At 52.2% G+C, this 26,400-nt stretch overlaps 10 protein-coding genes across 10 annotated transcripts; 3 read left to right on the top strand and 7 right to left on the bottom strand.

Moving 5' to 3' along the window:
• Nucleotides 1-53: 53 nt before the first annotated feature.
• J4E92_006897 (uncharacterized protein) lies at nucleotides 54-876 on the bottom strand (the record flags this gene model as incomplete). Its single annotated transcript, XM_051498262.1, has 2 exons — nucleotides 54-331; nucleotides 402-876. 2 exons carry the CDS (start codon nucleotides 874-876, stop codon nucleotides 54-56), a joined length of 753 nt encoding a protein of 250 aa, XP_051351196.1.
• Nucleotides 877-5,209: 4,333 nt separating this feature from the next.
• Nucleotides 5,210-6,559, bottom strand: J4E92_006896 (uncharacterized protein; the record flags this gene model as incomplete). Its single annotated transcript, XM_051498261.1, has 1 exon — nucleotides 5,210-6,559. The coding sequence occupies one exon, from the start codon at nucleotides 6,557-6,559 to the stop codon at nucleotides 5,210-5,212; it is 1,350 nt and encodes a 449-aa protein (XP_051351195.1).
• A 765-nt stretch (nucleotides 6,560-7,324) lies between these two features.
• J4E92_006895 (uncharacterized protein) lies at nucleotides 7,325-8,215 on the bottom strand (the record flags this gene model as incomplete). The annotated part of the gene is made up of 1 exon (XM_051498260.1): nucleotides 7,325-8,215. One exon carries the CDS (start codon nucleotides 8,213-8,215, stop codon nucleotides 7,325-7,327), a length of 891 nt encoding a protein of 296 aa, XP_051351194.1.
• A 499-nt stretch (nucleotides 8,216-8,714) lies between these two features.
• J4E92_006894 (uncharacterized protein) lies at nucleotides 8,715-9,305 on the top strand (the record flags this gene model as incomplete). Its single annotated transcript, XM_051498259.1, has 3 exons — nucleotides 8,715-8,752; nucleotides 8,804-8,984; nucleotides 9,039-9,305. The coding sequence occupies 3 exons, from the start codon at nucleotides 8,715-8,717 to the stop codon at nucleotides 9,303-9,305; spliced, it is 486 nt and encodes a 161-aa protein (XP_051351193.1).
• A 521-nt stretch (nucleotides 9,306-9,826) lies between these two features.
• Nucleotides 9,827-10,484, bottom strand: J4E92_006893 (uncharacterized protein; the record flags this gene model as incomplete). Its single annotated transcript, XM_051498258.1, has 2 exons — nucleotides 9,827-10,354; nucleotides 10,404-10,484. The coding sequence occupies 2 exons, from the start codon at nucleotides 10,482-10,484 to the stop codon at nucleotides 9,827-9,829; spliced, it is 609 nt and encodes a 202-aa protein (XP_051351192.1).
• A 1,915-nt stretch (nucleotides 10,485-12,399) lies between these two features.
• On the bottom strand, nucleotides 12,400-14,412 carry J4E92_006892 (uncharacterized protein; the record flags this gene model as incomplete). The annotated part of the gene is made up of 1 exon (XM_051498257.1): nucleotides 12,400-14,412. The coding sequence occupies one exon, from the start codon at nucleotides 14,410-14,412 to the stop codon at nucleotides 12,400-12,402; it is 2,013 nt and encodes a 670-aa protein (XP_051351191.1).
• Nucleotides 14,413-14,971: 559 nt separating this feature from the next.
• On the top strand, nucleotides 14,972-15,370 carry J4E92_006891 (uncharacterized protein; the record flags this gene model as incomplete). Its single annotated transcript, XM_051498256.1, has 3 exons — nucleotides 14,972-14,977; nucleotides 15,029-15,069; nucleotides 15,136-15,370. 3 exons carry the CDS (start codon nucleotides 14,972-14,974, stop codon nucleotides 15,368-15,370), a joined length of 282 nt encoding a protein of 93 aa, XP_051351190.1.
• Nucleotides 15,371-15,628: 258 nt separating this feature from the next.
• Nucleotides 15,629-18,850, bottom strand: J4E92_006890 (uncharacterized protein; the record flags this gene model as incomplete). The annotated part of the gene is made up of 1 exon (XM_051498255.1): nucleotides 15,629-18,850. The coding sequence occupies one exon, from the start codon at nucleotides 18,848-18,850 to the stop codon at nucleotides 15,629-15,631; it is 3,222 nt and encodes a 1,073-aa protein (XP_051351189.1).
• A 3,272-nt stretch (nucleotides 18,851-22,122) lies between these two features.
• On the top strand, nucleotides 22,123-23,613 carry J4E92_006889 (uncharacterized protein; the record flags this gene model as incomplete). The annotated part of the gene is made up of 1 exon (XM_051498254.1): nucleotides 22,123-23,613. The coding sequence occupies one exon, from the start codon at nucleotides 22,123-22,125 to the stop codon at nucleotides 23,611-23,613; it is 1,491 nt and encodes a 496-aa protein (XP_051351188.1).
• Nucleotides 23,614-23,690: 77 nt separating this feature from the next.
• J4E92_006888 (uncharacterized protein) lies at nucleotides 23,691-26,265 on the bottom strand (the record flags this gene model as incomplete). The annotated part of the gene is made up of 5 exons (XM_051498253.1): nucleotides 23,691-23,798; nucleotides 23,877-24,058; nucleotides 24,118-24,418; nucleotides 25,393-26,018; nucleotides 26,079-26,265. 5 exons carry the CDS (start codon nucleotides 26,263-26,265, stop codon nucleotides 23,691-23,693), a joined length of 1,404 nt encoding a protein of 467 aa, XP_051351187.1.
• Nucleotides 26,266-26,400: the final 135 nt, after the last annotated feature.

The raw sequence follows: 26,400 nt of genomic DNA, 5'->3' as shown, positions 1-26,400 counted from the left end.
TCATCGCATTGCAAGAGTGGACAATTCAGGTCCCAACTCGTCTTATCTCATGGTCACAACCGTGCTTGAGCAGGCTGGCTTTCCGCTATCTGTTGCCACATCTTGAGAGACACATGTTCTTTCTGCTGGTACCATCTACTCCTGGTGATGCGGTACGGCACAGGAAGATCCACATTCTCTGCGTCACCCGTGATGACCATGGAAGCAATGGCTTTTGCACAGAAGAAGATCTGCGGCATACCGTGCCCGCTGAATCCTGCGCACATATACTGGCCGGGTTTGCCGCAAACTGGCCCAACATAGGGGAACCCGTCGTTGGAATAGCCCATAACTAAGACGTAAGAAGATGAGTCAGCTCTTAAACATTCGATCATAGGCGTTGGTGCAGGCATGACACTTACTACCGGTCCAGAGCTCTTCTGTGTGTGCACCACTATTCTCCCACCCGCGGAAATGTCGTTGCATGTAACCGTCAAAGTAATGCCGCGCGCCATCCATCAGTCTGCTGTCGTCGGATACATCAAACCATTCGTCCAAGTCTTTGTAGTAGTCGCGCCTTCCGCCCCCGACGATGATACTACCGTCCGGTCGAGGAATCATGTAGTCGTACTCATAGTCGGAAAACCGCATCATATAGCTATCAGTCATTCTTGGTGCATTTTCGCCCGCCAAGCGCGCTACTATGCCTCTCACTGGGACCACCTTGTCCTTCATCTCCGGTACGAGGGCAGACGTGTAACCATTCGTAGCATAGACGAGAGTGCTGGTTGTGACGGAGCCGCGCGGTGTATTCACGACCCAATCATGATCTTTTGTGCCTCCATCGGCTGCCGAGACGGATGTTACTGAGGTATGTGTCTGCAAGTTGACACCCATAGATACCGCTTTCCCTAGCAAGTGCGCCACAAGTCGGTAGGGCCACAGACGAGCGGCGCCATATGTATGACAAGACTTTGCACCCCATACGCCGGAAACCTATGGGCTTAGTCAGATCTCTCCAAAGAAACAAGTCACTGAATCATATCAAGGCGTTCATCTCCAAACATTACATACCTCTTCTGCTTCGCTGCCTGAAGTGAAATCTATGCCTTTCGCAGTTGAGATACCCGCTTTAGCGATTTTCGCAATGTCAGCTGCGATCTTATCGCGACCGGCTTCATAAAGGCAGACATCGGTGACCCTGGTCTCTTCGAAGTCGCAGTCACAATTTTCTCGCCGAACAAGTTCTTTGATTGCGTCGACCTGGCGGGCCTCGAATGTAGCCACGTGTTCCGCAACCGCTTTCCCATGCGTCTCCAGTACGCTGGCTGCTCTTGACAAAGGATCTGGTTTTAAATGACCGCCTATTATCTGGAATTAGCACGTGCGAGATTGAACTAGGAACTCAAGGGAATATGAAAAGTACCGTTACGTCCAGTAGCACCAGAGCAGGCCTCACGTGCCTCAAGGATAAGTATTGATGGAATTGGGCGGTCGTGACGCACACACTCTTCGACGATGTGATGCACGATCGATGCCCCAGCATACCCCGCACCAACAATTACAACATCGGCCTGCGTGGGAAGACGTTCAGTGCTGCGATGGTTGTCGATGGGCCCAACTTGTTTTCTCCAATAGGAGGGGACCGCATCCGCCACCGGGAAGGGTTTGACGCTGGTACCAGGAAAAGACATGTTGGAGATGTAGTGTGTAAACCGTGTGCATGTATTCGTGGTAGTTCTACGGATTTGTCCTACGTGCCAGTAGGGCTATGTAGGTACTCACGCTTAGTCATTCACAGGGTAGGTTCGCTTCTACTGTACCCAACCCGAGAACTTGCGTACTTTAGTCAGACAGATAGGATGCGTAAGCCCAGAACGTTGGTCCTTGGCTTCAAGTGGCTGCGCAAGGCGGTGATCGTTAGGCAATTGCGACCGGGCCGGTCGCCGGTCCGGTCACCGATAAGGACCCAGTTGGCCTTGCCGCTCAGCAAGCATACACCCGTTCAGAGCAGTACAACCCGGTCTTGAAGCTCTCTTTCCGTGTGGTAGCATCGGAAGTGTTGGAAAAGCCCTCCGGTCTTATCTTTCGCCAACAGCGCTGCATCAGATGCGAGATGATCGAGCAATTCTACCGGACAATATCCATCAGCAATGGCTGCTCGAGTGCTAGAGAAGGAGTGATGTGAACAGCTATAGGAAAACAGTTCGATTGAAAGAACACAACTTTACAGTGAAGGCACAACTTGTGTCATGATAGATGATTTGAACGACTTGTGATTGCTATCCACGGCGGGGCCCCGAAGACGTTGCCCCGAATTCCAGCTCGCGGCACATGCGTCTGCAATCCTTCTCTTGAGAGCCATCACACACGACACAAACTTCATTCGCTGGTGACGTTACTCAACGGCCTCCTAGGCATCCTAGTGATCAACATGACCATACTAGGCACAGTGAGAACCAGCAAACCACAGTTCACATATATCGGGACCACAGGAGCGATGCCACTCGCCGAGCTCAGACCATAGGAAACTGCCTGGCCCGCCGTCTCAAACGCGCGAAACAAGCCTGCCACCCGTGAAGAATCACCCATGTCGTTGGAGAATGTGCCGAGAATCCAGTATAGTGTCAATTGCGTCCAGTAGCCGCTCACGAAGATGATAAGGTATGGCACGTATGCCCTTGCCCATCTGCCAGTTTCTCTGTCGTTGAAGTCAGTCTAGGTCGCACTGGGGCCTGCCTCGGTAGGATAACTCACGATCCATAATCCAGCGCCGTTTTATTGCCGAGGTAGTGGTACTCGAAAGCGACCCAGATGAAACAACCGGTTTGTGGCAGAATCCACAGCGAGAATGCAACCCATGCTTTGGGCCGCTGGGGCCACCGCTGGCTGTCTAGAAGTTTGCCGAATATGACAACCGACGGAATGGTGATGGCGGCTGTACTGGTCAGTATGTAGTCGGTGGTTCCCAAAATGCATACTTACGGAGAAGAAAAGATGATAGAGCGCGTGCGCGGACCGAGAAGTGTAGCGAGAGATAGGTACCCATCGTCCCTCCGTAAAAGAAAGAATAGAACGCGGGCAGAAAGATCAACCAGACCTTGTTGCTTTGTAGAGTACTCCACAGAGAAACAAATTCTTGCTTCCAAGTGACCCTGCCTGACATGGGAACCTTGCTGCCATCGCGGCGACGCACTCGGGGTGTGGGGGACAGTGACAGCGCCCAAAGAACTCCAGTGCATTCTGCTATTGGTTAGTAAATGTGCATTCAGAGCAGATGCCTAGTATCCGTCACGTACCGAATCCAACAAAGACCAGATATGTCGCCCATGCAATGCCTCCAGCAGAGGCTCTGTCTGAGTTCGTGGAAAAGTTGATCGCACCACCGATCAAGCTTCCGGAGCTTCGCATAGCCGACCAGATGCCTGTCAGAGATTAGTGAAATGATCATACTCCACGTCGCACACAGGTGCTTACCAAGGTATAACCCCCTCTCTTCTGGCCTTGGGTAGCATAGCATGGCTGTCGTTTCGCCGACGTAAAGAAGCCCACCCGCTAGACCGTTGATAACCTGGCCCCATCAGTATGTTTCCCTTGTATGATGAGTGTAGATCGTACATTGGCGGCTATGAGGTACCAGTCGACGCTGAATCTAGCATTTACATAGTACGCAGATCCTTGGAGGGGCATCGTGAGAGCCGCAATGAAGCACGCCCATTTGATCCCGATCCTATTGATGATGGGGCCTCCGAGGATAGTACTGATGAAGCTCATGGCGTAACTCAACGAGGTTGCAAGATTCGCTAGCCATGGCGTTGACAAACCGCCTCCTCCTAGATTGGATATAGCATCGCCCATGGCTGGGCCAACCAAGGAAAGCCTTAATCATGTTCAGCATCCGGATGGTAGTCTCTGAGAGGATTACTCACGCTCCGAACATCACCATCTGGAATAGCACGCTCCGGTAGAAAGTCGACCATTTCCAAGATCGCAGAAAGTCGTAATCGGTAACTTCTTCCTGCGATCCGATCGCGATGTCCTCACCACCGTCATGCTCCGTGTCCTTCACTTTGGCGTCTTTGGTATCTTTAGTCTGCGAGTAATCCATCACAAAACTTTTACTGAATCCCGTTCATGATACGCTTCTATTTTATGTAGAACTCTTGCATGCTAGAGACTATCGGCCGGCAAGCTGATTAGGAAACGGTGCCCCTTGTTTGCTCCAGATAAGCATTGCACCGGCCCGGTCTGTAGCGCGACTGATTAGACATGGTGTTGTACGGGCGACACGTAGAGTACGGGCTTATCGAGCATGGATGAGCATGGGGTAGTAGCCGTGCTCGGCCATCGCGCTCTTCTCAAGTTGCTATGGGCCTTTATATCTCAATCGCTATTAGCATGTGGGTGCTAGACACGAGAGCGAACGTTACAACGATGCCTGTGAGCTCTAACAAAGCCAACTGATGTCTTCAGAAACATAGCCGGAAGCCAGCTGCGCGCAATAGAAGCGTTCCAAGGTTGCTGGGAGTGACGAGAAGCGCCGGTCTTGGAGTTGCGGGGTGTGGGGCTACCTCCACTCTTCTGAACACGCGCACCAATCAAGCCACGAGTATTACTGTACACCCCTTTCTTCCGACAGGCGGGAAGGGGAGGCACCTCATACAAGGGAAAAACTGAACAGGTCTGCAGACTACATTGACCCAAAACCTTGCAAAGGAGGTAACCTAAAGTCAACGTAGGCTCTAGGCTGTTCAGTTTTTCCCTAGGTTGGCGTGGAGGCATACAAGTTCCTAGCCCACGACCGCGAACATGCGCACATCTAGGCGACATGTGTCAGGGGTACAAACGGCCGTTAACAGTCAATTGTGGCTACAGTGATGGAGTGCCAAAGTGACAGAGTTGCGTTTCCGGAAACAGTAAATTGACCTCGGAACGGACGCATACTGTGGATCAGTAAATGCACGGATGTGGCGTATTCCTTTCACGATATGGGTTGCTTGTAGGCTCGTTGCTTGAGTGATATTGCGCTCATCGTAGTCATTGGCTTGGACGCGAACATGACGATGCAGGATGTTCTCGCACCTACCAGGCTTGCAGGCATCTGAGCCTCATTTGCTCCCCAGGGTTGCTGTTCAGATGCATACGGTGGTCAGTCGGAGTCAAGTCTGCGTTGTGTCATCATTGGTGGCGAGCTCTAACTATGTCGGCATTGACTGAGATCGAGTCTATTCTATACAGATGTAACTGACGAGGTCAGGCTTCTGACGCTGATCGGGCCACAATCGGTATCGATTGTGGTCGTCTGCAAACTGACGCTAATCTTGAATGCATGCTTGGGTTTGACATAAACATGCCCGCTGTTCAGATACGGGAGCTTGGGTAATAGTTTCACCAAGTCTTCCCAGAAAATACCCTCCTTGCCAGCTTTGTCTGTGAATAAGAATCTCGTCTCGCGAAGATAATCTTTCGCGAGGAATACTATCGGAGCTTTGTCTTTATGAGCTGGACAGATAACCACTATCTCGGCTGTGTACCCCGCAATCGTTACGCTGAACTGAGCAGCCAGTACCAGCTGGCTTACATTTTGGTCCCAGGCCTTTGGAACAAGAAAAGTCCTGTCGAGATGATCCCATGCATGCAGCGGGGCCACCGATCGCATTCGGAGATGTTCCTGGACGGGAATATGCAGGCCATCGTGACGGAAGGACACCAGGCGGGTAATCGAGTGTTTGAGGAAGGCATCCGTTGAAAGGTAGACTGAATTCATGAGCTCCTGCGCGGAGTATGTGATGATTTTATTCGGCAGCCTGGCCAAAGGCAACCCGCCAATGCGGCAAAACAGCCCGGGACCGCATTTCCGGAGAAATATTCCTATACTGCTGTCGTCTTTCTTCGATTCCCCGACCAAGAGGACGTAGTGTTTCGGAATGCCGGTATAACCGCGCTCACCGTACCAGCCGTATATCTCAAAGTCGCCGCCAAGTAGGAGGCCGCGATTGGTGACGGAGAACTCGGCCAGTTGGTGTTTGTGGACGCTTGCGGCAAATACATCCTCAAAAGCAGCCGGTGAGCTGGCGAATATCTCGACCAGGTCGTTGTTCTGATTTTCCGACATGCTGTTCCAGGCGAAGATGCTGAGGTCGTTGTCGCGCTTGATGATCTCTTGTTGCAGACGTCGGAACGCCTTTGTACCCTCGCCGTAGATCAACGGCATGTTAACGTCGAATATACCAAGAAGGCAGTACGCCATATCCTCTTTCCGTTTCGTCCGCCTTTGTGAAGCCCATGACATGCGAGCAGACACGGATTGCTCGGCTATGATGTCTCTCCGCGCGTGCGTCAACACCGACTCGGGTATGTTGGTGAAACGAGATATGGCGGCCGCTTGCTCGTGTTTGGTTCCAACGAACTTCCATCCTTGGGCGTAGAACTCGACAATGCCTGGGGCGAGCAGTTCTTGTAGCGTCCAGCCTCTGGTGAACCATCGGCATTGGGACAGTCCTCCTTTGAGTACTGCGCCTTCGGGGAAGTCTTCGAGATACGCGTAGCAGACGATGGCTTGTCTGTAGTATTGAAACATGGAATTGATTGACTCTGTTAACTCGGCGCTGCTGGATTTGTCGACTGTAAAAGATGATGAAGCTATTAGCGGATGTACAAGGCCAAAGTTTGCGGCAAGCTACTTTGTAATAATAGCAACAAAACACTCACTATCAACGATCCCGTTAGTTCATATCTTAACGAAGGTATCAATGACTTACCTGCAGCATGTATCGACCCAAAAATATCTTAGATTGTTTTTCAAAGCCTGCTCTGCACAGTAACGAATCTTGCGATGTCCTTCTTTCTGTTCTCCAGTCCCATCTATCATGTCGCGATAGCTGACTTCCTCGCTATCTGGGCCCCAGGTATGTGAGAGGATAGCGTATGGTGGTATGTCATCTTCGATGAACTCCACCAGGCTGAGGCGTTCATCGTCGGCAATGTGGAGGAGGCGCATTGTACGGTCAGGTACCTAGGTACTTGTCACATGTATAACCTCGACATTGCCCGGGAGTGGAGTATGCTTAAGTATAGAATTGATCTATAGCGCGCGGACCTAGGAGACGGGATGGACGGAGGACTAGCGCTCATGAAAGAGGTTACGGCTGGGACGCCTAAGGCTGAATCCACAATCCTGTGGCGGTGCATGCTTGGCAAACAACTGTGCCTCGGAAGGTTATGAAATATGGAGATATGAACTGAGAGTAGATCTGTATCCCATTCTCCATTACTGGAAAATTTGAGTCTATGGAATACCGCTTTGAGCTTTTGCGATGCGATGCGACGACAAGCCCAAATCCACTCAAAGCTCGCTCTTCCACGAATGATCCTCCGGTAAGCCCAATTGCCTTCGTTGCGCATTCAGTATGTGCTGCAAGAAGATCGGTTTGATGCTGAGTACACCAACAAGACTCAACAGCAGCATCAATATAACGCCCAAGCCAACACCCAGAGCTACAGCATCCTGCTGCCTGCTCACCTTCCTGAACCACGCCTTCGTGTCCTCCACAGCGATGTTCTCGTCATGCGATCGTCGCGCGCTCATCATACCCGGTAGTCCATCAAGCGAGCGGTGGTTGAACTGCTTTTGGTAGTCGGCGAGCTCTTGCTTCTCAAGCTGCTTTCGCGCCCAGTTGTCCATGGTATCCCGCTGCTTGAAGCCGTTCTCTTCGCCGTCTTCATGATCGTGGTCCACATAGGCAATTGCGTCACCCGCTGCTTCCTCTGTGCTTGCAGTCTTTCCGCCATCGATCTGAGGCACTCCAAATCCGCAGCTGGTCTGGACTTTCTGGATCTTCAGCACAATGATAGCTCTTGCGCCCGTGACATCAACCTCATCACCGTTCTCTGACGCCATCTTAGCGCGCAATTGCCCGTAGTACGGGTCCCACTTTTCGACTACCCTTCCTTTGCAGAACAGTCGCATGATCTGTGGCGAGGGTCCGAAGGAAGAGAACATCACGGTAACGCGGCCATTCTCGTAGACGTGAGAGATGGTCTCACAACCGCTGCCGGTTGCGTCCAGATAGGCGACGGTGTTCGGGCCGAGAACAGAAAAGGTTCTTGACGGATGGCCTTTTGGCGAGATGTTGACGTGATCTCCAGCCCAAGGAGCGCTGGCCACGAAGAAGAGCGGTTGACTGGAGATGAAGTCGATGTGGTTCTCGTTGAGAGACGGGTAGAATTTGACCATGTTGAAGAGACGGACTTTAGAAGCAAGTAGCGGTCAGGATTGAAGGTGGTGGCCTGGTATGGGACGGTGTTGAAGAATGTAGCCGGCAAGGATGTCGTCCGGGAGTCTGACAATTTGCGGGAAGGGTCGAAGCGAGTAAAGCAGATGTTGCCTGAACTGTGTTCAATGGTCGTCTCAAAGTGGAAAGGGGAGATCCAGGCTGGGAAGTCACGATCTGCCGACTCGTCTACTTGGACCGTAGAGTGAGAGTAATTATGCGGTTATGCCCTATCAGACGAAAGAAATGGAATTCTGAGAATGTACACGTTCTTGTATGTTTGCAGCGCAATGCGTGATTAAGATTTGGAGCGCAAGAAAGCTGCGATGCACGGTAACACGGCCTTACCCTTTGCGTGCTAGCTCGAAAGCAGCTCGCGTGTCAGTGGGGGCGGGGCGCATCGCCAGAGGCGCAACGAGATGCGACGGAAATCTATCAAACGCTTACATCAACACTGTCAACATGGTGCTCGCACTAGCATTGAAAGCAGAGCTGAACGGGTAGGTACATCTCTCTAACTACACGTGTCTACCCTACTAACACACCTTCAGCGTCACCGACCTCCGCCCCAACGACACGGAAGACGCGCCCTTTTTCTACACATTCAAGGTCCAATGCACGTCATGTCGCGAAGTGCACCCCAACCCTGTCTCGGTCAATCGCTTCGAGATGAACGAGCAGAGCGGCAGCAAGGGTGAAGCCAACTTTGTCTGGAGGTGTAAGAACTGTAAGGTCTTTCTGCCCTGCACCCTCTTCCCTTACCCCAACCACTGACATGGACTACAGAGAGAACATTCAGCGAACATCACAGCCGCGCCTACCTCCTACGAACAAAGCGACCCACCCAAGAAGACCAACATCCTCATGTTCGACTGCAGAGGCCTAGAGTTCGTCGAGTTCATTGCTGAAGGAGAGTTCCTCGCGACAGGCACCGAATCCGGCACCAAGTTCTCAGGTATTGAATTACCTGACGGCGAATGGTACGACTACGACGAGAAAGCTGGCGAGGAAGTCAGCGTCACGAACGTCGAGTGGGAAATACGTCGCGCGTAGATTGCGCAGGAAAGAGAAAGAGTCATACGGCAGCTTGCACAGCTTGGAACAATGCACATCACGCGTGGTATAGTTGAGCTGGAAGGACAAGAGGAATGCGAAGAGGTGGCTATAGTCCATCATGACGGTACCGAGCGAGTCACACGCCCAAGTCAGGAGAGGTAATCTATATCTACACACAATACGAAGGCACATGTACATCAATGACGACAGCAACGCTCAACAAAGACTGCAAACGGCGGTGCAACAAGTTGCGCACGTTCAAACTGCACATCAATTTCGTGAACAGCAAAGCTATCGAACATAAGTATATTGGAAGTACTAAAGAAGCACACAGCCGTACGGATATCACAGTTTTACACCTCCGCTACCAGCCACGATGAAGTAGCGACGGTGGAATCTACCTCCAAACTCTACCAACCAGAACAGCATCAAAATCCTACGTGAGAGCTACGAAATCGTCAGCGTACAAGATCAACAAGGATACCTGAAGCAAACTCACCATACAAAGATCGAAAGGCTCAAGACCAGGTAACTACCGTAGTAGCCTTACCGAGCTTGAAGCTATCCTTCGGCTTCTCCGCCTCGCGTTTACCCCACGTCGTCTCTGAGTCCGGGTTACCAAGCGTCTGGCGCTTCTCCTTGCCCCAGGTGATAACCGTGCTTGGTTTACCAAGCTCGATGGTATCAGCAGGGTCAGTCCCATCCCTCTTACCCCAGCTGACCTCGGAGCTAGGCTTTCCCAAATCGATGGTGTCGGGCTGCGTGACTGTGTCGCGCTTCGCTGTACTCCACGTCACAACTGTCTTGGGCTTGCTGATGGTGAAGGTGTCTTTGGGTTCACTCCAAGTGACATCGCGTTTCTTGTCTTTGGGTTCACTCCAAGTGACGGCGCGTTTCTTGTCTTTGCTCCAGATGATCTCGCTGGTTGGGGGGCCGAGCTGCACGTCGTCTGGGTTGGTCGGCTCGTCGCGCTTGCTCCAGATGATCTCGCTGGAGGGCTTGCCGAGTTGGATGTCGTCTGGGTTGGTGGGGCTGAGGGTTTGTGCCTGCTCTTCGTCAGCTTTAATGTCTATAAAGATGAGGGAGTATGATTACCTTAGCTGAAGGCACGGGTGCGGCGCTGCTCACAGCAACCAACACACTAGCAGCAAGAACGGATACGAATCGGTACTGCATCTCTACTTCCGTCTTATTTCTTCTTGACGTCGAATACTATTGTTGGGAAAGGTTAAGAAGTCGGTGGGGCTCGCTTGTAAGGCAGGAAATCTCAGGGTCTGGGGTAGATATATCAAAAGAGATACATGAGATCTACACGGAGCCGGCATACCACTTCATTTATACGCATCATTTGTACCAAAGTTCAGACACACTTTTGCCACTCTCTAGCTGCCCGAGATGGTAGATGGCTAGTTGGTGTTCGAGGCTGTTGGATACGGTTCGTGTAATTTGGGTAAAGTACTTTTGCTTCCTGTTGCGGTTAGGAGATGTTTGGGCCAGCCAGCCTCAAGCGAATATGCAGATGAAAGGGTATGCGTGACTGGGGAATTGAGTGTGGGGTGATGTGAGGATACGACATTCCAGAGGACCACACTGGCTGGTGCTGTTAGGTTTTGGTCCTTGACGTCTTAGCAAGGACGTTGCAGACAAGAGAGATTGGGTGGACATCTACTTGCTTTCCAAGTCAATGGCCAATGCTATTCGAATGTCGTTGTAACGGGTGGGCTTCCAGTCCGTTCCATGCACTTCTTTCCCTCTCATGCTTGAACGTGTCAGTACTCAGCATAACGGCGGGCCCTGGGCGACATGCTGCTCCTAAGTTATCGTTATCGCGTCTCAAGTATACATCAGTACTTGTTACAACGACCCACGCTGCAGCTAATCTCGCTGTTGCACAAGAGTATAAATGCAGGGACTCTCAACTTTAACGACACGTTCTAGCCCAACCCACACCTTAATCTGCGTATTCGGCATCTAACGGCTTCCCTGCAGAGATATCCCTGCGTACGATGATTAGTACTCAGTAAGGGTTGCGCTGCACATCCGAGTAACTGAAGCCTCGTCGCACCAAACGAAAAGTTGCGGCAGAGGTGCCATCTACCGTCAATGCAACATTTCCCCGATAACAAGGGCGCAAGGGTACGTGCAACAGAGTTGCCTGACTATCTAGTCAGATCTGAAAGAGTTGTGGGATCGCTCTAAAGGTCTAGAACAGACGTCGGATGTGTAGTTCGACAGAACCTCTAGATGGTCTTTCTGGGCATCGCACTAGACTGCCTCCAAGGATAAAGCCAAGCGAACAAGGCCACATGCGTCGTAGCGGTTAGGAGCAACGGCTGGAAGTAACGGCTGACAGAGTCTGGGGAAAGTACCTGAACGATCGGTTGGAGACTGAGCAACGATGCAAAGGCTCCGGTGGAATGATCTCCATAGTGCGCCTTGCTATCTTTAGACAAGAATGCAGCATCGCCCGACACGACTGCCTTTTTCGGCTAGAGCAAAAATGTGGATATATCAAACGCTCCCAGTCATAGGAGCTCTGTCATTTGGAATAAAGACCAGGAGATTGTTGAAAGAAATGGACACGAGAGGACGAATATTTGCGCACCAACGGAGGGAAGCATTCCAAACTCGTAATAACAACGAAACATGACAAACACGAAACCGCTGCCGCCCGTGCCGAAAGTCCTTTTCGAGCTGAGTTTGTTGGTGATGAGTAGCAGCAACAGTGATGTTGGTGACAGACGTGCTGAAGCGAAAAGGATAAATGAGGCTGCGGATGCAGTTAATCTAAATAAACGAGCTCTCAAACGAAGAAGTCCTCGGCAGAGGAACGGTCTGGTGACACCTCGGAATTGGAACACGATAAGATTTCTTTGGTAGCAGCTCGTCATTGTGCCAAACTTTGAAATGTGGCGGCGGCCTGGTCAGTCGTGTTCGTGTCGGCTTCGCCAGATGGGAGATTTTCATCACAGCTGGACGAGAGCTTGATGGAACGAGATTGTTTGTTTTCATCTGTAAGTGGCGCCATCGTAGGGCTATGGTATATACACTGGTATACATGTAAAACATCATACTGTACACAAGGCAGCCTTTAGGGCTCCGGATCTTTCGGTCTTTCTCCAAACTCCCGCTCCAACCATGACGCCCAAACCTCCTTGGGGTCGGCCGTGTTATGCGCGATATCCTCCTCTAGATCAGCTGCATCATGTGCGTCAGGCTCGTCTTGAATGAATGTAGTGTTGTCGTCCCCGTCAATGCCTTCTAGCGCATCCTTTACATCCGAATCTCTGGTGTCCTTGATATAGGCGGAAGCGGCAATCATGACGTTGTCTGCAACCCAAGCGGGAGCGAGCTGCAGTTTCTTCTTCTTTGCCACATGCTCGTTTCTTGAGGCGAGACCGAGGATCTTTTCGCGATCGAAGCCTTCGGTAGAGATGTCTGCGAGGATCTGGTTGAAGGCGACCGTGTTGCCGGTAATGGAGCACAAGCCTATCATTTGACCGTATGCTTTGGTCATGTCTTCATGGTTCACTCTGGCCTTGATGCTGCTGATCTCTCCCCAAATGTATAGGCCCCCTTCCCAGTCCGCGCGGCGGAGACAGTCGTTGAGCATTCTCGTCAGACCTTGAACGTCGAGACCCCAGCCATCCGCCTTCATCTCGTAGTAAATATCAAGCGCTCGGTCGAACCCTGCGAATCGCATGACACCAGTTATGAGGGAACTAAACACCATGGGTGTTGGGTGGACCTTCTGGTAGACCTTCTTTTCGTCCACCCTCACGAGCCGGCCATGACTGGCTTCGTTGACGTTGACTTTGGGAGTTGCGAGCATAAGCCCGTCGCCTACACCTCTCATCCTGGCGACAAACCTCGAAAAGTCTTCAGGGTTTCCATGCCTCAGGGACGCGTAGTGATTGAGTATTTCTCGACAGGTAATCTCGTTCGGACGAATCTTGTTGTAGTTCAGGGCGGGTATCACACAATCTATGAGGTTTCGACGCCGCCACTGTCGAAAACCTACCAGCAAAGTGTTGAATGTCTGCAAGTCCGGTGAGGCCGATGAAACGAGGAGGTTGTGACAGATCTTTGCAAGCACGACAGCCTCTTTGCGGTCGTTACCGTGTACGTCGCTTTCAAACAGCTTTTGGATGCTCTGATTCATTTGGATCGTGATAGCGTAAAAGTCTCCATCCACGTCCTGATAATATTCCGGAATTCCTGGATGATCTGGGTGAATTCGAGCTTGGGCAATCACGTCTGGCGGACTATCAACAGGAATCTGATGGAGGTTTTCAAGAGCCTCCAAGATGTTCTGGCGCGCTTGCTCACGCTCCACAGCATTCATGGCTATGACGTCCTGGATCTGCTGTGACAAATTGTCGGAATCCACCTCCCAAGCCTTGTCGAATCTAGGCACATTGTTTTTGTGCAGGAGTTCGTGTATAAGGAGACCGGTGGAGAGTTCCTGCATGGCCAGCTTCTTCCACGAGTGTCGCCTTTGCAGGGCGTTTACGCGTAGTGCGTCTGGCGCCCACAAGGACTGGGGCGGCAAGTTGTAGCGTATAAGCTCAGGACCGGTATTTGTTGGAAACTCCAGAAGCTGCATACCTGGGAACCTCGAGTCAAAGCGCAGGTCTTCCAGCTCAGCGTAATCGCGAATTTGCGACTGGATTTCTTGATTTTCCAAGATGGGATCCTCATCCAATTCCATGCCTACAATGCGCTCCAATGCGCTCCAGTCGAAGTCGTCCGGCAGATCATCAAAGGTCAAGCCATGGTATCCATGCCCCAAGGTCACAGAATCAGTCGCCGTGTCTATGTTTTTCGCTCCGTCTACCGGCGGCTCGTCACCAGTAGATTGGGCTAGTGACGAAAAGGCCTTCTCCCATTGTGTGTTCCTAGCGGCTTTCGCTCTGGCATCGATGGCCAGCCCCGCAGCGAATATGGTCGTGTATACGAAGGTCGACGTTGGTGTGCCAATTGCCCGAGTGCGACGAAGAGCCGTATGCCCGCTGCGCCTAGCGAGAGCGCCGGTGTTGGAGACGCATGAGATGCATCTGCAGGTACCCGGGTTCGATGTTGCCCGGGACCAGATGGCTCGCATTGCTACCGGGGCATGCTGCGCGAAGAGTGGAGGGGCGACGAAGGACCGGGTCGCCGGCGGGAGGACGAGGCGGCGCACCGTGGTAGGCGCAATGGTGCTGCTGAGAGTAGGCAGCTACGAGGGTCCAGCTGGAGTATGGCGGCCGAACGAGTGTGACTGGAGGTTGTGATGTCGGGGTTCCGCAATTGTTGTACTCGTCCGATCATTCCAAGAGGGAACAATTTCTTAGCGCGTCCGCTAGTCGCGTCGCTCTACATCGTGGACAGCAGGTAGGCATGGGTGTGGAAGAACAGTCGAGGCAGGTGCATCATTGCTCATGATTGTGACCTGAGTCTAAGACAGGAGAGTACTCTCAGTTATCCTCGATCGCACCTTCCACCATGAACCACCATCTGTTGCGCGGCTTCCCCGCGGTGAAGCGCGGTGACCAATCGGCGCTACCTTTTGCCGATGACTTTCCAAAGCTGCAGGCACGACCGCCATAGCACTACGACCCTCACTGCTATATCCCCCAAACTCACGGCTACCCGACAGCAAGCCCTGAGATACAGTCGCAAACATGGCTGTAAGCTATCCTCCATTTTCTCCAGTCACGCGCAAAGCTAACATCCACCAGGCAGTCGCACCCTTCAACCCGCGTCCTTTGCTCCAAAGCTTGTACGTCGCACGCCTTCACCTCTCGAACCACCCTCACCCGCAGAACACGCGCTAACATACGCGCAGAGTCGACAAAGACATCGTCGTCAGGTTAAAGTGGGGTGAGACCGAGTACAAGGGCAGACTCGTCTCGGTGGACCTCTATATGAACATCCAGCTCTCCAACACCGAAGAATTCGTAAACGGCGTCAGCTCCGGCACTCTCGGACAAGTCCTGATAAGGTGCAATAATGTCTTGTGGATCGGAAAGGCCGAAGAGGTGGAACCCAAGGCGACAAAGGACACGGCCATGAGCGGTTGAGACACCTACGATGGCAGACAAACGATGCGCGAGACAAACTGAACGTCGCAACACGAGCGCCCATAAGGAGCGCGCAGAAGCTGTCTGGGCGCAAACCTCACGTGCGCTCACAGCAGGAAGGCAGCAGGTGCGCACCACGTAGTATGCGCACCGAAGATACCACAGAGCAGATAGGCGCACAATTGGAATGGGTAAAAGTCAGGATACCAAGCTTCGGTTGTGAGGCGCTACAATGTCATCAACTATTCAAGCTGCCAGCTATTCGATCTCTTCTATGACCATCTTCCTCTGACCCTCCCCATTCGCAGTCTGAGGCTGGACGTTGAGCCCTCGGAGGTTTCCTTCTAGCCCAAGATCCGGTCCTAGCCTCAGGCCTTCATCTCTAATCTTATACAGCTTCTTCATCCTCATCGTTTCGAGACCCTCCACGACGTTCGCAGCATGGTCTCTTACGAGGTCGTCTGCGTCCTCATCCTTGACCCATTTCATCACTCGCTCGACTTCTTCCTGCTGCTTCAAGTTCAGACCCACAGCACTTTCCTGTCCACTCTCGATCCCTTCGTCGATAGCGCGCAACAAGCCCATCACGACGAGCACAGCCGAGCGACGCAACAACGCCTTTGACTCCTCTCTTTCCATGGCAAGCACTAACAACACCATCTGCAATGTCGCATCGACAATAGGCTGACGTAGAACGTCCAATCGGTGTTCCATGGCAGTAGACAGCACACTAAGAGCGGAAGCGCGGATACGAACGTCTTCCTCGACACCAGTATCTTCCCATCCACCGACAATTTTCTGCAGCGCTTCATACTCCGCTTGTACCTGCGGATCTGCGCCCTCGGGCTCGAGAACATTGGGTATCGGTCCACCCCAAGCAGCCTCCCCTTCCTCTCGAAGCTTCCGTTCGCTGTCCGCGAGCTCGTTACGTGCCGACAATGTCTGCGTACGTTGACCGCGCCGACTCGCCAACGAAAGACAAGCTTCCGTGATCTGCTTTACGCATCGATGCTGTAGCGTGCTACGCTCACTCGAAACCCAGAAGTGATCTTCGCCGACAAAGTTGTTCAGTACTTCTCCAACCCGGAGTCTGAAGTCGAGAGCATTTCTCAACTCCCGCTCTTTCTCGTCTGTCTGCTTTCCTCGCGCTAGCTTCAATGATCGCTCATCTATGTCGATGAACGCGTCCGTCAGTATGCCGACCACGGGCTTTGGGGCGCGTGTGGCCAAGGTGACCAGGACGGGTATAGCGGCTAAGTGGACGTAGGACTCTGGGTCTGCCAGTGAAGCTGACAAAAGCGTGTGCGTGAGTGATGGTACATCAATAGCCTGAAACGCGGTGGGGCTTTTCACAAGCTTATGAATCGTGTTCAACGCCCAAGTTCGGTTGGGTGGATCCGGTGATTGCAGCTCGGCGAAGCAAGTCTTCAAAGTTGTGCGATGTTCATTCAGTGGGTCGGTTGTTGATTTCTCTGTCGATGACGGCGTTGTCGGGGTGGGAGCAATAAGGTGGAGAGCTGTAGTGGCAGAATTGCTTATGACAGACGATGTGGCTGACTGCGACTGCGAAAGATATGCTAGCGATGGAAGAAGTGCGTGCAGAGTCTCGGTGACAGTAGGTGTTTTCTTGAGGTCCGACGATACGAGCAGTGTGTTGAGAATACTCAATGCGAATGACACCAAGTCTTCGTCTCTGGCCTCACCCTCTTCACTCTCTTTCGTCATGTCTTGTTTTCGTACAATGTTGTCCAGCATTGCTCTCTTCGATGTCCGCAGTTTGTCAGAATTCTCTTTCCGAGTTTTGTGCTCGCTCACATAGTTCTGGATTAGCTGTGCGACGAGATCGACGATATGCTGTGGACTTCTGGCAAAGTGCTCCTGGAATCGCTGTGCTAAAGCTTCCGATAACTTCGCATCGACAAGCGCCGAAAGAGGATCGGCTTCGTTATCGTCTTCGGTGAGCGACTTAGTCATAGGTTTCTCCGGTACGAGCCACCGTTTGGTGTAGTTCACAAAGATGGATCCAGCTGTGTCGTCGGCGATGTTGGCTTCTGTCAAGAGGGTAACGAGAACAGTGACTCTATTGTCCAAGTCGCTGATGCGTCCGAAGATACCTTCCATCGTTCCTACTCCTCCACTCTTATCCGTAGCACGAGTGCGAATCTCGACGCCGCCTTGAGAGCCGGGCCCGAATGTCCAATTAGCGTCGCCATCCCAGAAGAGGTTGGTTGCGATATTGTCTATTTGCTTTGTGTCGCAGGCAATTTCCATATAACGCGAAAGAATGAGACTTGGAAGCATGCTCCATTCTTTGTCTAGAGAGGGTCTGTCTTTCGCGTAGTTGAGCAACGCCCAAAGCGGAAGTATGATGGGATGAATGAGACGTCGGATCAGTCCGCCATGAGAATACGATGAAAGAATCGTCTTCAGTCTTCTGAGCGCCATCTTGAGTTCCTCTTCCGACACAACGGTCTGCTCGGACTTCGGTGCGCTAATATTCTTTGGGTAGATTGCTTGGAATAAGGGCTTTGCAAATGTATCCCATCCCACAGTTCCCGGTGCGCCAGTCGTCTTCTTACTGAGAATACCACCAGCGATGATCTGCCCAGCAGCTCGACTGAGTTCTTTGCCCTCGCTACCATCTAGGAGATGCAATAGCTGAGGAGAAATCTTCACGAGCCATTCATCCTGACTGATTCCGCTCGGTGGTAGAACTAGTAGCTTCGAAGCTTGCGAGACAGCCTCTAGTGGGATTGGTATCTGAGATTGAGGGCCTGATGCGCTCTGAGGTACGTGGGAGTTCTTCGATAAGTAAGACAGCGAAAGAAACTCGATGGTATGGCGAACGCCTTGGGTTCGAAGGGGTACCAGCGAGAGCTCTGAGGATATGACAGGTTTGAGCCAGACAGGAAGAGGCTGCTGGAGGAACGTAGTCAAGACAGGGAGAAGACGTGATGTTGGAGTATCCTTCATTATCTGTTCGTATGTTTTCGAATACCTGAACTTCGCTGTCTCAGACGACATCGGGGAGTATGACAGTTCAGCCGCTGCGGAGATGATATCCGGGAGGATCCTCTGGGATAAAAGTGGCTGTACACCCGAGCCCTTCTGCTCCATCATGGGCAGCAAAGCGTCGATAACTGTCGCCAACGCCTCTAAATTGTTGTTCGGTGGCGTGAAGATTACGGCGGTCAGGACTGACCTTGGCCGTTGACTGAATGCAACACCGGAAGACAAACGTGGGATCACTGCGAGAATAGTGATGAGATCTACGAGACCGTACACCACGCCGGCGAGGGAAGCATCGTAGGGTGCATTTGGATCTGCGGCTAGGTCTGCAGTGTTTATGGCCTGGAGGTGGACGAGCGCTTGCTCGACAAGAGTATCGGTAGGCACGTCGGCACTGTATTTGCGGTCCTTATTGACGAATGGGCCGATGAAGTTGGCTGCCGCATCCACTGCGTCTTCGACCGCTCCCATCGTGCTTAGCGGTGCCGCGAAGCTGGGCGCAAAGTGCTGAGCGCGTTTGTGGGTATAGTGGTGGTTGTCTTGCCGGAGCGTGTTGCTCACGATAGATGTGCGAGATCCACCAAGAAGGCTCTATATAGTCCAACGTTGTTCTCTAGATCTCAGAGAATTCGCTATTTATTGTTGCGTGAGATGATGCGATGGAAAATGGCAACGGGCAGGCGGAGAAGGATATTGCTGATTTGTCAGAGAAGGATGGGTCTCACGTGCTAGCGCCCATGCGACGCGAGGCAGGCGCGATCTCTTGGCGCGAGGCGACGCGTCTTCGCCCTGCTCCTGCCGACATGAATCCAACAACCACCCCGACGTACCCATCGCCACACGCCGTCCATCTCTGTTCGAATGCTACAACTTCTTGTCGCGTCTCGATTGGATCCTGAGCCATGCACGCGTCACCAACATCGTCTGACCATGTCAATCGCGGCGGGACTGTCGCGTAACGCTCCCTTTGGACACAACTTCTTCTCTCGCTTGCTTGCAAGCCCCCCACAAGTCACTTCCCCCACAGTTACCGATGTCTGTCTTCCATTTGGAATGCGGTTCGTCCGCACCTCACGCACTTGCGCAGTCATCACACGCCCGAGCCTCTCAGCATGGTCTCAATGGGTCGTTTGTATGTTGTCTGTGCGCCTTGGTGGAAACACTGGGGTTGTGTGTGAGGAGGGCAGGCTCGGATCTTAACCCTAATCATCTTCCGGTATTCGATGTGCTTGTAACACAACGGATAGTATCGCGGTCATGTCGCCGACCTTCCGACTAGCCCCTGCATATTGGTCTGCTCTCGTGGACCTACTTGCTTGGTGTGCAAAAGGAAGACTCGAGGTACGGGAGCGGGAGCTCAAATTGGGATGACATGTGCCTGTCGGGGTATTAAAGTTCTCGCACGAGGACCACGTCGGCATCTCATCTGTACAACAGACTCTGGCCACGAAAGATAGCTTCACGACGAATGCGACGAGGCGAAGAGGAGAGCTCTGAAGTCAGACGCCGGTCGCCTCACTAGAGGATCGACTTTGGGTTTCATCATCGCGTCTAAATCACAGTCCCTTCGATGCCGAGAGCCATACAGGAGCTGCAACACTTGATGCCAACTATCGCCATGTTACCAGCAGACGTCATGCCTACAGCAACGGGACAGAAGAAGAGCGCGGCCCTGACATTGATCGAGCCAGACATACAGACACATCAACTTGTTCGGCTTCAGCTGGCGTGAGATCCACTCGTCGGAAAGGCGAAAGCCTAGCGAGGTCTCGATACGTCGCAGGTTGGTGTTGTCAGCTACGGCGGGCCGTCACGCTCCGGATTCGATGTCTTGACGTCCGAAGCACGAAAAGTCTGCTGTGTCTACATGTGTTGGATCAAGTACGTGGCGTTTGTACTGCATGGCAATCTGTTCGAGCCGGACTTGTGTATGGCGACGAAGTACCCGTGCATCTCGCCCACAGGGACGAAAGTCCCCATCAGATCTCCAATCTCTTCCTTCATCTACTACGTTACGAAGCCGGTGTCGCAGTATCACCACTTAACACCAGTCACTCTAGGGTGATATCTGACCAGTCGCGTTAGTCGTCAACACGTATGTTCAGCATACGTATGAATTGACGAGCGTCTACCCATCCGATCGAGCAGTTCTATTTCTGTTGCGATCGTCAATGCGGCTTTTGAGGATGTCCTTTGTCCGTATCATCATGCCCTTCGTTTCTCAAGAGAGCGGAGCGGAAACAAAGACTAGTCTCAGGAAGTCTTGTCACTACGTACAGAGAGAAGCATCTTGGCTCAACAACCCATGATGATTGTGTCCATTGGTGAGTGTTGCGTGTCTGTTGTGCTAAGATGACTAGGATCTTGTTGTTTACGCAAGCTGGAGCACGGAGACGATGGTCTTGCAGCGATGAGAGGAGATGGTAGTGTTGGAGTTGCGACGGCGCCTTCTATGGAGACATGATCGCATTGACAGGACCTACAACCTCGGAGTCATTGGTTTGCATTCTTTAGCTTGGCCATACAACAAGAGAGCTGAGCATGAGAGTCTGGAACCCGCCGACAGCATATTGGTGGACAGTGAAAGCCATAACGCAGTGCTTTCCGAACCAGAGAATGGAGATGGGACCTCTCAAGAGTGAGGCTCAAGGTCTAGACCTGTCTGTCAACATTTCCTGCGACAAGTTCCTGCGGGCTCTTCATTCTTCCATCCAACTTGCTTCGCGGGCATGTCACCACCTGTCTTCGCTACAGTCTCTTGGCTTATGCCCTGGATGCATTACTACGTGTTCACCGACGTCGGTCTTGAAAATGCGATTGGTGTGAAAATGGGGGAGCGTGGCATGGCGTCATCGTGGGTGGTTCGACGGCTGTCCTTCGGGATGGCCAACTCTTTTTTCGATAAGTCTTCTGTCTTGGGCGGCTAATACTACGCTAATTAATGCAGGTACCGAAATCGGCTCTGGGCTACTCTAATGTTCGTATTGAGGCTTGCAGCTGCAGCGGGTGTACCCCTCAGGTGTGTCAGCCCTTGGCCAACCGAGCTCGTACGCATTCAGCCTATACAAACACGCTACAAAAACGAGTCACCAAGACCGCCACATTCCTCACGCGACCCTCCTTACTTCAAATATTGTTCAGCAATATCTGTGGACTTGGAGATCAGACCCCAAATTATCGATCCCGAGCTTCCAAGCGTTGTCATTTTCGTCAGTTTAGGCGTTTGGTTGGAGCAACCATCCATACTCCATTGCTTGGCTCGAAGCCTCTTCCACATGTTTAAGGAGGAGGTGAAGTCTCGGTATTCACCGTTGCTGGTATGCACCAATAGGGAACCGGTTGAGGACGAAGCTTGGGAGAGATTACCAGGGAATTATTCGAAGACACGCTGCAATACCTCGCACTGGACCTAGTACAATACAACCCTTGTTTTCCAATGCCAGACCACTTGTGAGTAAGCGACGGTGCTTACTCTTTCGAGAAGACATTCGCACAGCCGTCTCGACAATGATCGGCTCCTATACGACCTACGCTCAATTGTCGGACAGAAGCAACGTATGATTCGTGCTTGGTTGTAATTGCACGCACATGTATCACTCCAGATGCACCCTTCTACACCCTTTCAGAGCCGTCTCAGAACACGTCATTGGCAGCTGTGTTGTTGTAACGCTGGGTATAAATCGAGGTGTACATCGTGACAATCTCAGCAGCACTACTTCAGAGTCTCTGATCTTGAGCTCAACATGTTGCATTTTCTCGTGCACCTTCTTTTCGCGTTCATGCTGCCAGTTTTGGCCCGCGGCGATACTTGTTCATCAGTCGCTTCTCTCGGTTACATCACCGTCACATACCCCCTCAACCTGGCCTACATTGAAGAACAAACCCAGTATTGGTCTACTTCGTGCTCTGCTCTCCTCCCATCCTGCATCATCTTCCCGAGGACGAAGGAAGAAGTCTCGACCGTGGTGCGAATCCTCGCCAACACTACTGAACGCTTCGCCGTCAAATCCGGTGGCCACAATCCCAACAATGGATGGAGTAGCGTAGCCAGGGGCCCGCTCATCGCTATGGAGCATTTCGATCAGGCTGATCTCGATCGCAGCACAGGTATCGCCGACGTAGGTCCTGGTAATCGGCTTGATGGCATTGCTGCTAAGCTCCAAGGCACGGGCTGGACGTTTGTCGGCGGTCGCATCGGCAACACTGGAGTCGGCGGACTAGTACTGGGTGGAGGGCTCAGCTACATGTCGACGCAGTACGGATGGGCTGCGTCAAGTGTCCTCGAGTACGAGATTGTCTTTGCCAACGGCACTATCGGCCACATCCGGAATGACAATCACCCCGACCTATTTGTCGCGCTCAAGGGAGGTGGTAACAATTTTGGCGTCATAACAAACTATAAGCTGCAGGCTCACCGACAAGGCGACATCTGGGGCGGCAACCTAGTGTATCTGCGCACGCCGAGCAAGGACAAGCAGCTACTTCAAGCAGTTCGTGACTGGACAGAGTACAACGAGGATGAGAAGGCTGCGGTCATAGTCACAGCTGAGCGAGCGAACCTCAACGTAGTCGACTCTTGGATCATCTTTTTGTTCTATGATGGTCCAACGCCTCCAGCCGGGCTATTCGACAACTTTACCGACGTCAATCCCTTGCTCGACACCACGCGAACACGCACCTACGCCGATCTCATGGCTCTGAGTAACTGGGTCGTAATCAAAGGCAACGTTGTGGACATCGCCACAGAAACAATACCCTTACCTTCCCGCGCCAATGCTGTCGAGGTTATGGAAGGTCTTCACAAGCACTGGCGCGACATCTCTGACACCACACTACTCGTACCTGGAATCGTAGCATCCATCGCATGGCAGCCATTCCCAAAGAAGATTGCGCAGAAGGCCCGGGAACTAAGCCCTGATCTGATCGATACTGATGCAGATGTCGATCGCATTATCATCGAGATGAACTATGCTTTCACGCCGCAGTCGTTGTATGAGCAGATGGCTGACACGATGGAAGCGACTTATTCTGGCGTGAGAAACAGGGTCCTGGCATGGCAAGCAGAGGGTAAGCTACCGGAAGCGTATTTGCCAATCTTCATGAACTATGGGTTCTTTCGACAGGATTACTTTGGGAGATTGAGGCCTGAGAGCCGGGCGTTGGCGAAGAGGGTTGCAGATGCAGTGGATCCGGCAGGTCTGTTTAGGTCACGCACTGGGGGCTGGAAGCCATGAGCTTGGAATGATGATGATTGTTTTGAGTCTTTCGCTCAATGTTGGGTGAGGTAATTCCTCTGAGAGCTGCTGCTTCATCACAGATCTGCTGGAGGTCGCGTGATCTTTGTTAGATGATCCCCATTCAACTCTTTCATGATCTTGCCTAGACCTTCGTGACTGTAGTCCTTCTCATTCCACATGTCCTGCCTCGTGTTAGCAACAACCCTTCGAGCTCAATGAGAAGTTGCGCAGACGTGCGCTGTTGAATGGTTTTCGCGTACCTTGTGATACCGCACCTTGCCCTCTTGATCGAGCGTCAGTGTAATCAAGCTGTTGACCTTCTTCGCAATCGGCATAGGTTTTGGAGTGTACTCCTGCTGTAACTTGAAGATGATCTCATCAGGCTTGGAGGAAATCACCTCCGTCTTGATCGTCCGACTGCTCTTCATGAGTTTCGGGATCCCTGTCAGGTGTTAGCAAAGCGTGCCTCCTCATCACCGTGTAAGTTTCGGCATTGCTCACCATACCACTGCCCAGCAATCTTATACCTGGTATCGCAATAGCTCCATGGGTCGTCGTATACCGCCTCTTTGCCATACACCATCATGTCTTGTTCGCTAGCGCTGCCAGAGTATAAGTTGCAGATAGACTGCACTATTTTCTCCCTCGCAGGCTCCAAATTCATCGAATTTTCAGGATGTGGCTCATAGTCGACTCCCGAAGAGCTGTTTTGCGACTCATCGGCGTTGTGGGTCAATGCGACCGGGTCGGGTCGCTTCTCGAAGTCGTTCTCGAGGCGTGCCGCGAGTGTGTCCTTTCCGGACTTGCCCGTAACTGGAAGTGTCATATTATCAACTGGAAAGAAGATTGTGAAGCCGTAGGGATTGTACGACTATTTGAAAAACATCTACTTCTCATGAACAATGTGTCTTGACGTCATGGCTAGCTACTTTGGGGTGTGGCTGCGCGATGCGAGACGTCACGAGCCTGCCAATGAAGCCGTGCCACAATCTGAACTTAAGCAATCACCGTAAGAGCATGCCAGAGAGGTATTGAACACTGTGAAGAAAGACCGGGCCAATGCCATTGATCAAAAGCATGTGAGTGTCGCCAGAGGTACGGAAAATTCATCCTCAGATCGTTTCACATGAGATGCGCAACGCCTGATTTGAGCCTCCTGTCGTTCACAACAATCGTCATGTTCCGAGAACGTTCTGGATATGACCTTTTCGTGTTGAATCTCTCGTGTTGCTGTCCGATACATTCAAAATGTGGGTAGCATTTTACAAGCTGGAAGAATGAGTCGACGTCGTAGGCGATGCTACGTATACCTCTTGGGCTTGTCTTGGAATACTATCTGCACTGCATTTTGCTCTGAGGACAGTGAAAGTTCAGTACTACGAGAACGGCCCTAACCTTCGATATGGATTGGCCATTTCTCTACAGCTTCATAGAGCATCAGCAAACTGCCCATGAGATATACTGCGGGTGCCCATACCAGAGCCAGTGTACTCTGATACTCGCACCAACCTGTGCTACAATATCCCAGACAAGCACTCCAGATCCAACCTATGCTACCCACCAGATTTGTCATTCCAACCCACCACCCGACCATGCGCGGCGCGGGCTTCCACCACTGGCGCTGCACTTCAAACAGGTATAGTATCGAAGCGACCAGGAAGCAGATAGCCCCAAGCAGGAAAGAAGGATAGTATAGCCCATAGAGCACACCTTGCGGGAGGTTCTTGTATACACCTGGTAAGGTGAGGAGATTCGTGACCCAGTAAATGGCTGTACCAATGAAGAGGATGAGATTTGCGTTAAACCGATCTCTCGACGATAGTGAACGCGAACATCCTGCCACGTGGGCCACCATTTCCAGGCTTGCTCAGGCCCTGACTGGGGACGTGCCTCAACCTTGAACGTCTTCGTGTGCATTATTCGATGCTTCATGCGGTCGGGGTTGTGGATATGCGTGCAGTTTCGACGGTCGGGTTGGAAGCCGGAAGGGTTCTCGGTCGCTTTCTCTTCGTCCGGAGACGCGAGTTCGATGTTCTCGTTGTCGGAGTTCAAGCTTTCCTTGAGCGCCCAGCCAAAGCAGTCGCTCTGGTTGGCGTTCACCGCTTCGACTACAAGGAGCATGCCGCCCAGCAGGAACAACATTCCACGGAAGAAGGATATCGCGCCGCTGACGGTGCTCGGGTCGGCGGCGAATCGCGTATCTGGATATGCGACTGGAAGCCATTGAAGGACGCCAGACGTGATGGAGCATATCGAGCCGACAGTAAAGACGACGCCAACCCACCACGAAACGTCCCACCAGGCTATGACTGTGATCATGCGCACAAGCGCTCGAAGAAGGCGCGTAGTACGTGCGGTGCGCGAGGGTGCTTGACCGTGACTGAGGAGGAGGATATGCCGGCCTAGAGCAGAGACTCGTCAGTTCTGTCCTCGGCTTATATACGAAACAGCTGTGTACGCACCCTTTCGATTCTCGCGACTCCACCACTCCCATTCCGTCCCGCTTGCGTGTCCATCTTCGTTGTTGACGGCATAGCGCCGTGAATTGGCATTTTGGAAGTTGAGAACCTTGTGCGAGTTACCGTGAACGTAGTCTAGCTGCTGTGACGAGTCTTGGAGACGGTCTTTGTCATTGCTGGGGGCGGACATGGCTCGAGAATTTCGCGAGAAGAGAAGACCACGATCGGGGTATCCCTGTGTGAGGCCTCGTGTCTTTCAAGGTCTATCGTCGCCATAGCTTCTTGCATCATCTTGGGGGTCCCGCGAAACGCGTTCTGAAAGCGG

The sequence above is a fragment of the Alternaria infectoria genome (assembly GCF_024043175.1).
Source record: "Alternaria infectoria strain BMP 0036 chromosome Unknown scaffold_11, whole genome shotgun sequence".
NCBI classification, from domain to species: domain Eukaryota; kingdom Fungi; phylum Ascomycota; class Dothideomycetes; order Pleosporales; family Pleosporaceae; genus Alternaria; species Alternaria infectoria.
This window is presented reverse-complemented; position numbering and strand designations above follow the sequence as displayed.